Source organism: Tubulanus polymorphus, chromosome 11 (genome assembly GCF_964204645.1).
Source record: "Tubulanus polymorphus chromosome 11, tnTubPoly1.2, whole genome shotgun sequence".
Lineage (NCBI taxonomy): Eukaryota > Metazoa > Nemertea > Palaeonemertea > Tubulaniformes > Tubulanidae > Tubulanus > Tubulanus polymorphus.
The window spans coordinates 4,639,966-4,654,858 of record NC_134035.1 but is presented as its reverse complement, the minus strand read 5'-3'; the positions used below and the strand labels follow the sequence as shown (position 1 = coordinate 4,654,858).

At 40.1% G+C, this 14,893-nt stretch overlaps 1 protein-coding gene across 1 annotated transcript in view; it reads left to right on the top strand.

The window, feature by feature from the left end:
* The window catches only part of LOC141912925 (one cut domain family member 2-like), a 114,163-nt gene that overhangs the window by 67,957 nt on the left and 31,313 nt on the right, over positions 1-14,893 (top strand). Inside the window, exon 3 of the mRNA XM_074804355.1 lies at positions 1,303-1,356. Within this exon, the coding sequence (XP_074660456.1) occupies positions 1,303-1,356 (54 nt within the window). The remainder of the gene's footprint in view (positions 1-1,302; positions 1,357-14,893) is intronic.

The following is a 14,893-nucleotide window of genomic DNA, read 5'->3' as shown; positions in this document are numbered from 1 at the left end:
ATGTTACCGAGGGTCTTACCCCCTTGATTACCAGGTGATCAAAGGTTTTACCCCACTGATTGTACAGGCTGAATATATAACATAATAAGAGTCATAACTGAATCGGATGCGATTGAAATTCAATTCTAAAATGACGTTCAATCCGCAATCCGTATTTTGTTTCGATTTTCCGAGTTCAATCCGTTGAATCAATAGGTTAAATGTAATCAGTTCACACGTAACATCAGCTGTTCGGACGATCCCCTTACAGAAAGGGGCAATCATCTGACCGCTTGAATCGAATTGTCACACATGTCAACGAGTTGTGTAGTCACTCACTAAAAGTGCATTTAGCCTTTTACTTACTCGGAAAGGTTTTCATGAATTTTTCTAAGGCCGCGATGTGTATGTCAATGGGTAACACTGGCAGGCTTCATTCACGAGAAACTTTGTATTGACCATTATTTCCAATGCATTGTTTACCGGTAATAGTCATGGTGGAAGATGTGGATGCTTATTCCGCAGTTGTAACGATGGATCTCCTCCAATCAGGGCATGTCGGTGGTGGATGATGAGTATTTTTTTCTCTCGAATTTTCTTAACGCGGATATATATATATATATATACATATATATATATATATATATATATATATATATGTGTGTGTGTGTAATGAGGGTAACTGTTTGAGAGAGAACGCTGTCGCCGAATGAGAGCACTCTCCAGCAGCCGTTCGCGGCATTCTAGACGGAAATAAACGCGAGGGTCTACCGCGTCTAAAAAACGACTGACGCTTCGAAAACGAGATTGTTACTTCCTGCAGCCCTAAACGTAACTCACCGTATCGCGCAGTCGTATCATCGCGGTACCAAACAATGAAAAAAAAACTTGAAAAACAATCCATTGTAAAGTTCTATTGTCATGATTTTCATATTTCAATTTCGCCGCGCGCTGAAGAAGTTATAAAACTCAGTTCGTCGCGTGTTCGCATGCGATGCCGTGTCAGGGAGGGGATATTCACCTGAGCAGTTCCAACGACCCAGTTCTTGGCCCGGCCCATTTTGATATTTTTCAGAAATACCCCGTTTTAATCGACGGCGATGAAAGTTGTGTGAAAAAGATATGAAAAATTTACCATGCGGTTGCACAAAATGCAGCATATCTATGAGAATGCATTGTGAAGGGTTATTAATGCGTAAAACATCAGTGGGACCAAAAATATTGGCTAGTAAAGAATTAACCTTTCTTTTTTTTTAAATTTCACCCTTGAATGCTGAAATACTCTTCATCTAATCGTTGTATTTATTTTTCGTATATTTATAGGTAGGTACCCTTGTAGTGGTGAACAGTATACGTCAATGCGGCTTTCTGGTGCAGGTAGGATCCAACATGATTATTATTCTATTCCGTATATATTAATAATAACAATATAACTTCACAAGCAAAACGCGCACAAGTCTTTCATACAAAACACGTTATTTTTCACCCTTCGCGACGAAAACTTTACCTTAGAAAAAAAGATAGAGAAGAAGTAGGATTAATCGGAGAAAAAAAACTGCTCTACATTGAATAAGAACTGTTTCGAGTTTTCCGAATCAGAAAGTATTCAACAGTGTTTGGAAGAGCGCTTGTATACAGTGGAACCTCGGATGTAACGAATGATTGGGATATAAAACGATTTAAATCGGATTTGACGACAACTTCAAAATTCGGATCATCTAATATTGGATTTGATAACAAACAAACCATTGCTGGTTATAATGAATAGTTTTTCTGATCTCCTGAAGTTCGTTGTAACGAGGTTCCGCTGTATCAGTTATAACGAACACATTTTCAGGTCTCCTGAAGTTCGTTGTAACGAGGTTCCGCTGCATCAGTTATAACAAACACATTTTCAGGTCTCCTGAAAATCGTTGTAACGAGGTTCCGCTGTATCAGTTATAACGAACAGATTTTCCAGTCTCCTGAAGTTCGTTGTTACGAGGTTCCACTGTAGTAACAACACTCAGGCCATTGATTCTCATCGCAAAAAAAAATCTTCAGTTTTTTAATGGTATTGTATTCGACTCAAGGGGTGAATTATACAGTAGTATATATTATGTTTAGAAAAAGGTCCGTGGTGGACAACAACCTCGATTGAAATTGAAACGACAGAAATTTTTTCCATCTCTCCCGGATTAGAAGCACCGATTAGTCGATAATCTCGCGCTATGTTTTCGAATCTAAACAAATTGCTTATTAAACACCGAGTGGAAGTTCCTCGTTCGACCACCAGATGACGCCACTGTCTGGTTGTGTGTAGCCAACACGCGCGTAAATTGCCAGCTCAGCAGATTTCTCGTTACCGGCGCGTGAACAACTCGAATAACTCGAAACCGTAGCAGAAGTTTTTCTCTACGAATTTTGAAAAAGATATTTGTATCGTTTTACGAAAGGTTCATACCCTCTCACGGGTGTTGGTTAGCTCTTGTAGGTGTTGTCAGTTCGCTTGCCGCTTGTGTAGTAAATGCTTTTTATTCGGGAGATTTGAACGCGCGTAGAAGAAACCGATGGGAATACGTGAAATACACGCGCAAAGAACAACGCCTGATATTTTAGATTATCGTAGAATTAAAATTGAAACCGTCGGTCATAAGAACGATGAACTGTCGTTTCTAATGTTTAAGGTGAAATACTTGTGGGGCTACAGTTGCTCTGAATAAAGTTAGTTCGAGTTTACCAGTGGATAGTTGACATAGTGACAATATATATAATTAAAAGTTCATAGTTACTATAGTATTTATTCGATGATTATCTTTAAACGTTTGAGCAACTGGCCCCAGAACTGCGGAACAGAGGCTGCAGTTACTCATAAGTTGGTTAGAGTTAACCAGTGGATAGTTGACATAGTGACGATTAAAAGTTCATCGTTACTATAATGTATTTATCCGCCGGTTACTTTTAACCAACTTTCGACCAACTGTAGCCCCTGCTTGCTTGAAAGACAGAAGTTATTCGGAAACAATGAGTTCGTTCTTGGGTTTCACTTCAACGTCAACTAAAGACTCTACTATTATCATCTCATTGAATTGATAGTATTGTAACCGCCTCGCTTCGGGTTATTTCTAACGAATGCACCGGAGAATTTCCTCTGAAGCCGAGTTATGAAAAAGAATGTGTATTCAATTCGGTCGATACGATTCTCCAGCTGAGTATATTCTTTTTTTATTCGAATAAAAACAAATCTTTACAGTGGCCGCCCTCGCCGAGGCGTGTGCGTAGGTATTTCGCGCGGCGGCGTCGTCGTCATCCGTGGCCATTCGACCATTAATGTTGTATATCTGTGATGATGATGGTGTTAATAGAATTATCGAACGGCGCGACCAGCTCGGTGTTTGATGGTAGCACGAGGATAATAGATTTCTAATGATTTTATCGAGCCGTATTGAACCGTATTATCGACGCGTGTCGGTAATATGATCTAATACCTTGTCATATACTAGTCCGGTAATATATAAGTTCGTTTATTCTTACGGGTATAATGCGCCGATGCCCGACCCCGAAGAACGACAAAGGCTGAAACTTATAGAATGCTCACTGATGCTGACGGGTTATCGGGTTCCGAATCTAACTTCTCAATTGCGCAGTTTCTCTTTAAAGTCTAAAAGGGGTTCTTAATCTTAACGCTGGTCTTGAGTTGTTAGATTGCCGACAGAACTAAGATGGTCTTAGATTGGTCTTAGGTTGTTAGATTGGTTATAGAACCAAAATGAGCTTACACTGGTCTTAAGTTGTTAGATCGGTTAGAACTAAAATAAGCTTACTCTAGTCTTAAGTTGTTAGATTGTCTATGGAACCAAAATGAGCTTACACTGGTCGTAAATCTAAGCCATACTTTGCAACTTTACCGAACCCCTTTTGTTAACTTTAACCCGGGGCTTAATTCAAAGTCAATTGAGTGTACACCAGACTATGCAGTAATTCATATCTTGACACCCTACCCCGAGATTATGAAGATGAATTAAGAAAACGTAACCTCAGTCCCCAGTTTTCTAAGATCGGCAAGTTTTAAGTATTTTATATTGTCGTTTGTTTAGGAGCTCGTAAAATATTTCGCTTTCACATGAAATCACAAACGTGTCTGTCGCGTTGATTTTATATGAATCGACGTTTCCCGATTAACTCGAAAACAAAACGATATCCAGAAAATTTTGTCGTCGCAAAAAAAAAACACGTCATTAATTTATGACGACGTTGATCGCGAAATATGGCGATCAAATAAAGACACCCACCGGTGCCGCGCGGAGCCATCGTCTTTACATACGTCTCTACCGATTGTACGCGGGCGCGCGCACACACACGGGGCCCGGCATTGTTATAGGCGTTGTTTCCACGGCGACAATTAATCGTTTTAACGCAGCGGTAGATCGCTATTAAATGTCCAATTACGGATGCGACGTGTTTTTTTTCTTCTGCGTTTCCGTCGTCGTCGTGGAATTGTGGAATCGTCGACGAGGGGTTTATTATTATCAGCGACGGCGTGCCTCGCCTCACCTCGTCTCACCTTGTCCTCATCCTCATCGTGTGCCGCACACAGAGAGAGAGAGAGAGAGAGAGAGAGAGAGAGATTATGTGTGAAACCCGATTATGTCCATATTCATTTACTTGATAATTATGCGAAAGAATGACAGTCGCGCTGTCCTAGCTCTCTCCCTACCTCCCCTCTCCCCCTCACTCCCTTCATCCTTTCTCCTCCATCTCCCCACTTTTCCACTCGCTCTCAGTTTCCTCTGTATACCCTACACTCTACTTTCCTCATTGCCTTTCTTTGACCTCCCCGCACGACCATGCATTCATCCCTTCTCTCTCGTTCTCAACCTCTGAAAAATGTATACCTAGCCCTGCTGAGGTACGAACGCGGCGCGCGCTATGGGATCATTCATTTATTACGTATGCATAAAATTTTGAATTTTTCAACCCTCCCCCTCTGTACGCAAAATCGGCCATTTTTTCTTATACATTAAGCATTACAGTAAGCAATTGCACTGAGCCCTACCCCCTCCCTTAATGCGTACGTAATAAATGAATGACCCCTATGTTAGTCTCGACAGAAAGTCCTTTATACCGATTGCGACTATGACGGCTGATGTCTTTGGGTGCGATATTAATGAACCGTTTCGAACGCACAGAACGAGAGAGAGAGAGAGTGAGAGAGAGAGAGTGATTGCGGAGTCGGGCCCTAACTCGGTAGCGCGAGTTAATGGGCCTCGGATAACAGCCGATAGAAAAACGATCAAACTTCTATGAGCGTAGTCGAATGATGATATATCGACGATGATCTCGGGCTCCGATTACGGTTTCTAATCACGAGCGAACTCATTTTGATCGCCGTCGAACCCGGTACGAGTCGAATCGGAGGCCGTTCGAGGTAACGGGTCTCTCGGATCTGGAGGTCGACCTTTTATGTAATGAATTCGGAAATCTCGCCGCGGAAATGCTGATGAAGCGATGAACGACTTATTTTTATGACTTTATTTTTTACATGTTGACTCGATCGATCGAGTGCGGATGTGTAACGATTAAGAGAAGTGACAGTGAAATTACGCCCATTCACCGGGGATCGAACGGGGATCGTACCCGGGTCTTGTACCCGGGTCTTGTACGTAGAAGGCGAGTGCGCTGACCAGTAGAACTAGTCCAGCTTGTCCTATACGCATAACAGATATACGTAAAGAAGATAGAAAAAACCATGAAACGCCGCAAGTAATTGTTCGCGAGGGAACGTTTTATCGTCCGACGTTGATATGATGGAGATTAGAGGCGCGAGGAACGAGGGTACGACGAGGGTTGTGTGTAGCGTCGGTCGGTCGTCGGGTCGTATTCGCGAACGCGGGGATTAACTTGTAGTTTTCGGTCTGAGCCTAATGCGTCGTCGGCAGAACGACGATGAAATGCGAATGGAAAAATGTTGTAGTTACGACTGACTGTATATCATAACACGACCGATCTTCAGTCCCTCCGACCTTCACATTCCACGATCTTCACATTCCACGTCTTCATTGATGTCCATTCTTCGTTTGACCCCCGACTGTTTTTTTCCATCTCATCCGAAGTTACTTAAATTTTGTTTAAATTAGAAATCATGATTGATATGATATGATTATTTATTTTCTCCACAAATTTTTTTTAAATAATCAACTAAATATGTAAAACAGTTGATTTACAATATGGAAAGGGACAACAAGCAAGCTTTAAAGCTGTGTTAGTGCTGAAGTGAGGAGCCCTGAGCTAAAAAAAAAATCTCAAAACACTTTCGAAATCAGAATAATTTCTAGTTCATTTTCAAATAAACAACGGTTTTTGATCACAAATTACTCTCAAGTTTTGTTCTTACCAGCGGCAGTGTGAAATCATGTAAATAGCCGGTCATACAGTCAGGCTACCTGTTCATTTATTGATAGGGACCAATTTTTTTTTTAGATGAAACTCAAACTCGACTTCGAGTCGATACTTCACGCGACGTCGGTTCTAAACTCAACGATCGTTGAACGGTATTTCGAGCGTTTTCGACGCCTGGATCAAGAGTTCGTCCGTCGAGTCCTCGTCGCGCGGGTTTTGTTTATTTCGTTCCTCGTGGAAATTTAATTATTTAGACGCCCGTTAACGACGACGCTGTTGTCTCCGGCGCCATTACACCTTTACCCCACCCCCGTACGAGCGAGCATACATGCTGTTGATTTAAAATTCTGAAAAAAATTCTGCCGTAAATTGATACGCGGGAGATGTAGCACCTCCTCGAGTGGTTACCCCTCATCCGTGCTGCTAACCGAGTCAGTAAGAGTCGTTTTCCACGCGTTCGATCAAAAATTCATAGTCTTTATGAATTTTCGGTTTTAACGTATCGCATATTTGTCTTGCCAATATTTAAGATAGGTATTCCACATTCTCATGAAGCATAATATTTAGATATTCAGTATAGAACGATGACCACACTCAAACGTGGTGAACGGATAATAAGAAATCTCAGATTAAAAGAATTAAAAAAAAATTCCCTTCTTTCTAAGTATATTACTTCATGCCTTGCCAAACACTAATTATTTACTCACTCACCAATTTACTCAATTAACCTGTCCTCCTCTGTATATATATACCCCTGTTTTTTAGTCTATTTCTCACACCTGACGATGATCTCTAGGGTGAGATTGAAACGTCGTGTCTTTTATATATTTTTGATTGAATAAATAAATTCTGGTTTTTAAATTCTTTTAATCTGTAAATAGTGGGATTTTATCTTATTAGATATTCAGTATTTTGTACGGAGATTAAGAATGTCCTGTTCGAGCTGTCATAGTCGAGCTAATAGAGTAAAGTAGGTATTTTACATTAAATTCTCATCAAGCATAATATTAGATATTCAGTATTTTGTGCGGAGATAAAGATTGAGAATTCACGGATAAGTGAACTGTCGATTTTTTTCAATTTCTCAATTTCCTAAATGCTGATATTTTTCCGGCGAGCGCGGTATCCTCCTTATCGTAATAAGTCGCGTTAATTTCGTAACATCTGCGCGTGCACTTGTATGTCTACATACGTATGAGCCCGGGCTGCTGTCTCCCACAAAATGGGATGATTGCACTTGAAAATATGGCACTCGGACGCGACCACCAACGACCAATTAAAATGATGATGATGACTCTTTCCAACGATACTGACGATGGCGGCGGCCGACGCCATCAACATATGTCGCGGTGGAAATCGGTCGTTGCGATTTATATCTCTTTAACTACATAACTCAGTTATACTACTGGGTCCAGTTCCACAGTTCGGAGTTCAGATTTGACTCATCGAAAATGAACTAACATTAACTGAGAGTTAACTCTAACTCATAACTGTGGAACCGGGCCTACACCTAGCTCGTCGAACCCGGGTCGCAATGTACGCGGGTTCGAAAAAATTTCCGCTCTCTTTATATGTGTGTGTGTGTGTATATATATATATATATATATATATATGTACGTGTTCATTTTCATTATTCGATTCGATTCATTGTTTTCGCGTACGGATGCGGACGATTTGAACCGGAGTGAATGAAAAATGGTAACAAGCACCACTCGACGATACCCGACTTCGATGCATATGTGTTACGCTTGTATGATAGAGAGAGAGAGGGAAGAGAGGAGAGAACTAGAGGAAGAGAAGGAGAATGTGAGAGTGAGAGTGTGCGAGGAGACAGTGAGAGTGTTTTATGAGAGGAGCTCGCTGCTGATTTGTGCCCGCATTTGAAATTCATCCGCTCTCATCATCGTCGACGGTGATGACGACGGCGGCGGAGGTGGCACAGTTTTCGAACAGGTCTCTCTGAAAACGTATTTTCTATGCGTATATGCAACGCGCTATTGTTGATTGTTGAATAGCGGAATGAATCATTCACCTGCGATATCACTCCGATCGGCCGGCCTATGGAAAAACTCGCCTTCAAATCCGGCGTTTCGATCGTAATTCAATTCAATTCAATGTTAATTCATCATGAAATCGTAAATTGCGGATGATACGAAATTTTTGTACATAAAAAAGATGATGTATGAAATTTGTACATGGAATAATAACAAGGAAAGAGAAAACTAACTTTAATGAAAGTTACCAAATTTGATATTTATCCACTCGTAGAACGTGGATACGGAAGTATTCAAGGCGTTAAACCTATGGTCTAAAAATTTGCCACAAATAAAAATTCTACAAAATCTCCCATTTGAAAACCGGTGATGAAAGGAGAGACGGATTGCTTTTGAAACGAACAGCTTTCAAAATATGAAACGATTGACTTCATGCCTATTTACAAAATCATCTTACGTCACAGTTCGTAGAAATTGGTAGAAATTGGCAGCCGACGCGAAAAATTAACGAAACAATCGCGAACAGGCAATTTACTAATGATGTAGACACCTTCAATCAGCGGAAACAATTTCATGGTTTGATAAAGCTTCAAAAAATAGAAGTTGGTCAACGCCTACGTTAGACAGCGTGAGGTGTTCTACGATCATGTATATTTAATAGGCTATAACGCGGCGTCCCTGGTCGCGGTTTTGTTTGACTTCGTTTCGCGCGATGTTGATTCATGTGTACAAATTGCAAATTGGCCATTTTAGATTCAGAACGATTGTTCTATAGATTGACACGTTGGCGGCGATATTTACCCAATCATAACAACTGCGCCGTTGCGCCAGTTATACTCTTCTCTCTCTCTCTCCCCTCTCTCTTTCTCACTCTCCCTGTCTGTGTGTGGGAATGGACCCGATGTTCGACCTATTGTTACCGCGGGACTCAATTTCGTCCTCATTTCGTCCGTCCTTTTGTATTAATAATAGTAATAATAATAATTTCGCGTTCGTTCGCGCAGATGGCTACACTTTGAATCGAAGAACACGCGCGCACGCTTGAAAAATTCATGATGTTTTCGATCCTGTCGTTATTTCTGAGAAGCGACTCTCGGCAATTGTTTGAGAATTGTTACGTAATCGCTACCGGTTCCTCGATCGCACAAGGAAGGAAAAATTGTCTTCGTTCTTGGTCAACTCTTGCATTAGGCGTTCTAGAATCGTGTATCTGATAATAATGATAATAATAATTATTATTATTATTATAATGATATCAATAAGTTTATTCATGAAACCACAACTGAAAAGCAACGATTAAAAACCTCATTATTGATCATTGGTGACGTTTGTTCCTGGTTTCATTTTGACCTGTGATATTTTTTGCAGTGGCATTTTTCCTACAATCCGTGCCAAGTGCTAATATGAGATTAGAATAGAATGATAGAAATATGATATTAGCATATTCGGTATGATACAATATTCTTTAAGTGATATTTGCAAGTCCACGATATATAAGTTTGGCGATATTAAAGAAAATTGGCATGTTAGGATTGATAAAGGCTGAATGCGAAGAGTCTAGGTTTAAATTTACAATGTTATGTTTAATTCTTAGGTTACCATTCAATTCTTAGGTTATTGTTAGTATATGATATCAGGGAGGTGGGGACCCTCAGCCTGTTCATAGCTAACTATGTAGGCCCTGTAACCTAGCAAGCTAGTACCAGGAATAGTAGAAGTATATCTAGTATCCGGTACACTTGGTGGCCGAAAATGTCCTACGCGATGTCACAAAAATGTTCATATCGAATCATACGATGGCATAGTCTTCACCTGTTTCCCCGTACTTAAACCGCAGTCACAGCTGGCATTTATTTAAACCCTTTCCATTATCGGGCGTCGGACAATAGTTTGACAATAGTCGCTTGGTCATCTCGTGGCCTTCGTTACGAGACACATATGTTACATCTTCGTATAGTGGACAAGAAATGAATGGAGTCGTAGACGTTTTGAAAGTGAAGAGTTTGAACAGACACCGATGTTTACCGATGATGTTTGTTTGGTTGTTGGACTGGGCGTGAAAATAGCTGGCGGCGCGCACACATACACACAACACACGGCACGCTGGGTACCGCCGCTGCTTCTTAGATTGAATTACAAATGAAAGCAACATTGACAAGAAGAATTGGACAAAGCGCCTATTAAAATTGAGAATAGCAGCGCCGAGCGAGAGCGAGCGCACAGTTATTCAATAGTCTCGATTGTTTATTAAGAATAGTTAGTATTCACACGTTTAATGGATTCGTTTATTATAGCGGTACAATGAGACCAAGAGAGAAGAGAGAGAGAGGGGGAGAGGGAGAGATAAAGGAGAGAAGAGAGAGAGAGGGGAGAGGGAAAGGAGAGAAGAGAGAGAGAGAGGGGAGAGGGAGACAGGGAGAAAAAGAGTATGAGGGAGAGTGGAGAGAGAGGGGGCAGAGGAAAGAGAAAGAGGGAGAAAGGAAAGAGAGGGGGCAGAGGAAAGAGAAAGAGGGGGAAGGGATTGAGGGGGGCAGAGGAAAGAGAAAGAGGGAGAGAGGGGCAGGGGAGAGGGAGGTGTCCTTTCGCTTTATACTGAAACAGGTGATGAGCTGAGAATGAGAATGAACTGCGATTTACGAGTTACGACTAGATTCTCGAAACTGAGTCGATATTTTCGTAACTGAGTTGATATTCTAAGTACGTTCATCAGTGTCATCATCATCGTCATCGCCACGTGTCAAAATGTTTCGGAATTTATTCAAGTTGTCGAGTAGTAGTAGTAGCAGTAGTATATGTCGAATATTAAACGCGTATTTCGTCTTAATTTCGTGTCCGTTCGAGCACCACTTCGTCAAACAGTTTATCTCGTCGTCGTCGTCGCGCTGTTTCTTTCGGTAATTAGCTCCATCGACGGGCTAGTCATGACGGTTGATTAAAAACGTTACGTCGTCGTCGACGGCCGAAATTCCTCTTCGTACCCGTAGTCGCCGAGCGCTTCTGTTTACCGAGGACTCAAAAGACGAGTTGCTCTCTCTCTCTCTCATGGCGTTCATCGCTCCGTTGTCGGAGCTGTTATATTTATGCATCAAATTTACACTCGAAAATAATGAAGTACGTATATACGTCCTTGTAGATGTTGCGCATCCGCGCGTCGAAGTCCTCGAGTACGTTCTTTAGCTTTTTCACCGACGACGACGGTCCGCGGCTCGTCCGCTTTTTACGTCGAATGTTTTAATTTGCGTCCGACTCCAGTCCGAGATGAGAGTCGAAATTTGCATCGTTGAAAATCTCAGTTTTGAAGTCGACGTATATTTTAATAGAAACGCCGCGCTGCTCGTTAATTAAAGGAGATATTAATTAATAAGGGAAGAATAAATCGATGTTTCTCGGGGGTGGGTGGAATACGTTATCGCCGTAGTAGAAATATGCGATGTGTGTGTGCTATCTTTGCTTTCAGATATCCCGATATACGACCGACCGACCGCAGCGAACTTCCTTCGAGAATTCTCTTTTTCTCTTTTTTTTGGTAACTTTCTCAAGATTTCAGATCGACTGCCGAACGTGCGGGTGATGGATAGCGGCGCCTCGGGCAGTTTTTACGCTAATCGCGCTCGGTTACGCTTGCAGCGGCGGCCGCGACCCGTCGAGTCCGGCCGGTCGGAAGAGACAGCAACCGATTTCGATGTTGTCCTTTGAATACTTTGCAAAGTTGTGTAGTACATTTTTGACCTGTTATACAATATACATATATAGATATTATATATATCACGATTATTATTACTACCTTTTCGTTCTTTGATTTTTCGTCCTTTTTTATTATATCATTCGTGGGCAAAAGTTATCAAACGCAGATACTTAAACGAGAAAACGTGTTCGTTAATCTATATTCGTGTATGATCTGATGATGGTAATTAATATGAATAAAGTGATGAGATTATGTACATATTTCGATTATATATACTCTGTCTATTTCGATAAACATAAATTATCGATATATCCTAATATGAAGATGTAGTATATGAAAATCGTTATGAGTAGTAACCCACGATATATCGATCTGGACAAATGATATCGTTGTTGTTTTTCTCGATAAACTCGTAAGATGGGTCGAAGGATTCTGCCGGAAACGTAAGAAAGAAAAAAAAAAAACGATAACAATTTTGTGAATTGATATTAGTGGGTTTATCGTGATGATATTCAACCAGACTGCTAATTGTCTCAATTATGCATTAACATGAAATTCAAATATTTTATGTGTACCTGGTTTTGTATTAGAGAAATATATCGCCAGTCAAAATAGACAGATGTTCGTATATATATATATATATTCGAATATGTACGTCGTTTCAAAGCAGGTCGATATCATCATTTTATTATATATATATATATATATTATTATATATTTTTTGACGTTATTATATATATATATATATATATATATATAATAACTATAATAATATAATTTTTCCCGAAGGTGTGCTCATCATATGCTTAGGTCCTTCTCTTTATATTTTTTGAAACTCTCGCACACACATTAAAAAGGAAAGGCACCGGTGACGTGAGTATTTCTCCTCTCTAAATACAATCATTGCATACGTTTCTCGCTCTCTCAGTTTTCAATTCATCATCGAATTATTTGGTTTTATATACAATCTTTTCTCCATGTTATTGTATGCATGGTGCTGGCATTCGAAGACACCCCCCTTGAACAGGCGTACAGGACCCCGATACGAAGCCCGCTTGTCGTATTTTTGATAAATTATCTACGTGAAATTATCGCTAATTCGTCGGGAACCGCTTTTTTTTCTAGAAAGTATGTCCCCCTGTCTCTGAAACAGAAGAAAGTATGCTGAAAAGACTCACGAAAATATATATAAGTATACATATACATATATGTATATATGATTTGGATAATTTGGGGGTCAAAATTTTAATCAGGATTTATAACGAAAAGTACGCTTATATTCTACTGTTCCGAAAAAACTTTCAAAATTTTTTCGAATTTTTTTTTCCTTTGGTCGTAAAAATCGTATACAGTAATATAAATAGGCCCGTTATCTCTAGCCGAAAAAAATAGAAAAGAAAATACAATTATTTCCTTATCAACAACGGACGAAATATGAAGGTACACTTACAAAACAATTGACGATATCGGCCGATCGACGGGTTGATAGGTGCGTCGTCTGTGAATCGCAGGAATCGGTTATCGATTCTGTCCCTCGATTCTTATTGGAACGAAATTTTAAAAAAAAATGACGACCACCTGTCACCTCGCCATCCGCCGGTATCCACATAAGAAAAAACGAGATCAAATCTTTATTCGTTATATAATATATATTCAAATATATATATATATGATAATAATTTTACTGATAACTTTTGTTCCGCGAATATATATATATAAAAAAAGGTCGGTATATATATATATATATTTTATATACATATATAGTATAGTACATCATCGTTTCTGTTTGTTGAATATAGATGGGGTTACGTGTCCTCTGTTAAGGGGTTGGTCGATCGTGGCGCGCACATTATATTGTTTCGTCAGTCAGTCTTTTTTCTTCCGATTTTTCGATTAGATTTTTTCGTTCTTTCAAAAATATTTTTCGTTTTTTTTTCCGTGTTGTCGTACGTTTCGCGGTTTTTTCGTTTATTTCGTTGTTTTTTGCGAAGCAGCATTTTATGAATATATATATATATATATATTTAATAATGTACGATTGCGAATCATTATATGCGAAAGCTGTTTAATAATATGGCGTCAATTTTTTCGAAAAATATTTCGTCGTTTTTTAACATCTCTTTTCTCTCTCGCTCGCTCGCTCTCTTCTTTTCTCTCTCACTCATTTTTATACGTTTTAATAAAAAGAACATTTTTTCTTTAAATAGCGTTAAATTTTTTAAAATATCATCGCTTCGTTTTTCGAATCTATATTTTTCATTCCCGTTCGTTCGTCCGTTCGTTCGTTCGTTTGTATCTAGATGTTTTATTCAGCTTGTTACGTGGAAACGCGGCGTGAAAACTCTTTTTTTTCACCCGAAGACGACCGCGATAAATTCGGCCCCCTCGATCAAACTTATCCCTGTTCGCACGCATTTGACCGAATTTTAGCGAAATATCGTTCCAGGTAGGTATTAATTAGTTCGCATAATTAGAGACGATTCGATCGAAAAAATTGAACATTCCGGGCGAAGACTTACGGAATACGGACTTTATGCGGAATACACGGGCAAATTACGTATTATAGGATTAATAAGTAGAACTCGTCCATTTATCGTCTCGCGCTCCTGAGAGGTGCATTCCTTCATAACCACATGTCATCTGGTAATGTCGGCTGATTATAGTAATTATACGGTAGCGCCGGTGATGGTTAGAGATCACCGATTCACCATCATTCGACGACTTCGACTGGCATTGCAATTAATTGCCACGCTAGTTTAAAACGTCTCTTCCCTCGACTCGGCGTAATTAGGGGGCCTACCGTCCGCCGGCCGGCTGACGGCCTTTCTTTCGCACGTCGGCGGAAATTAATTGGACC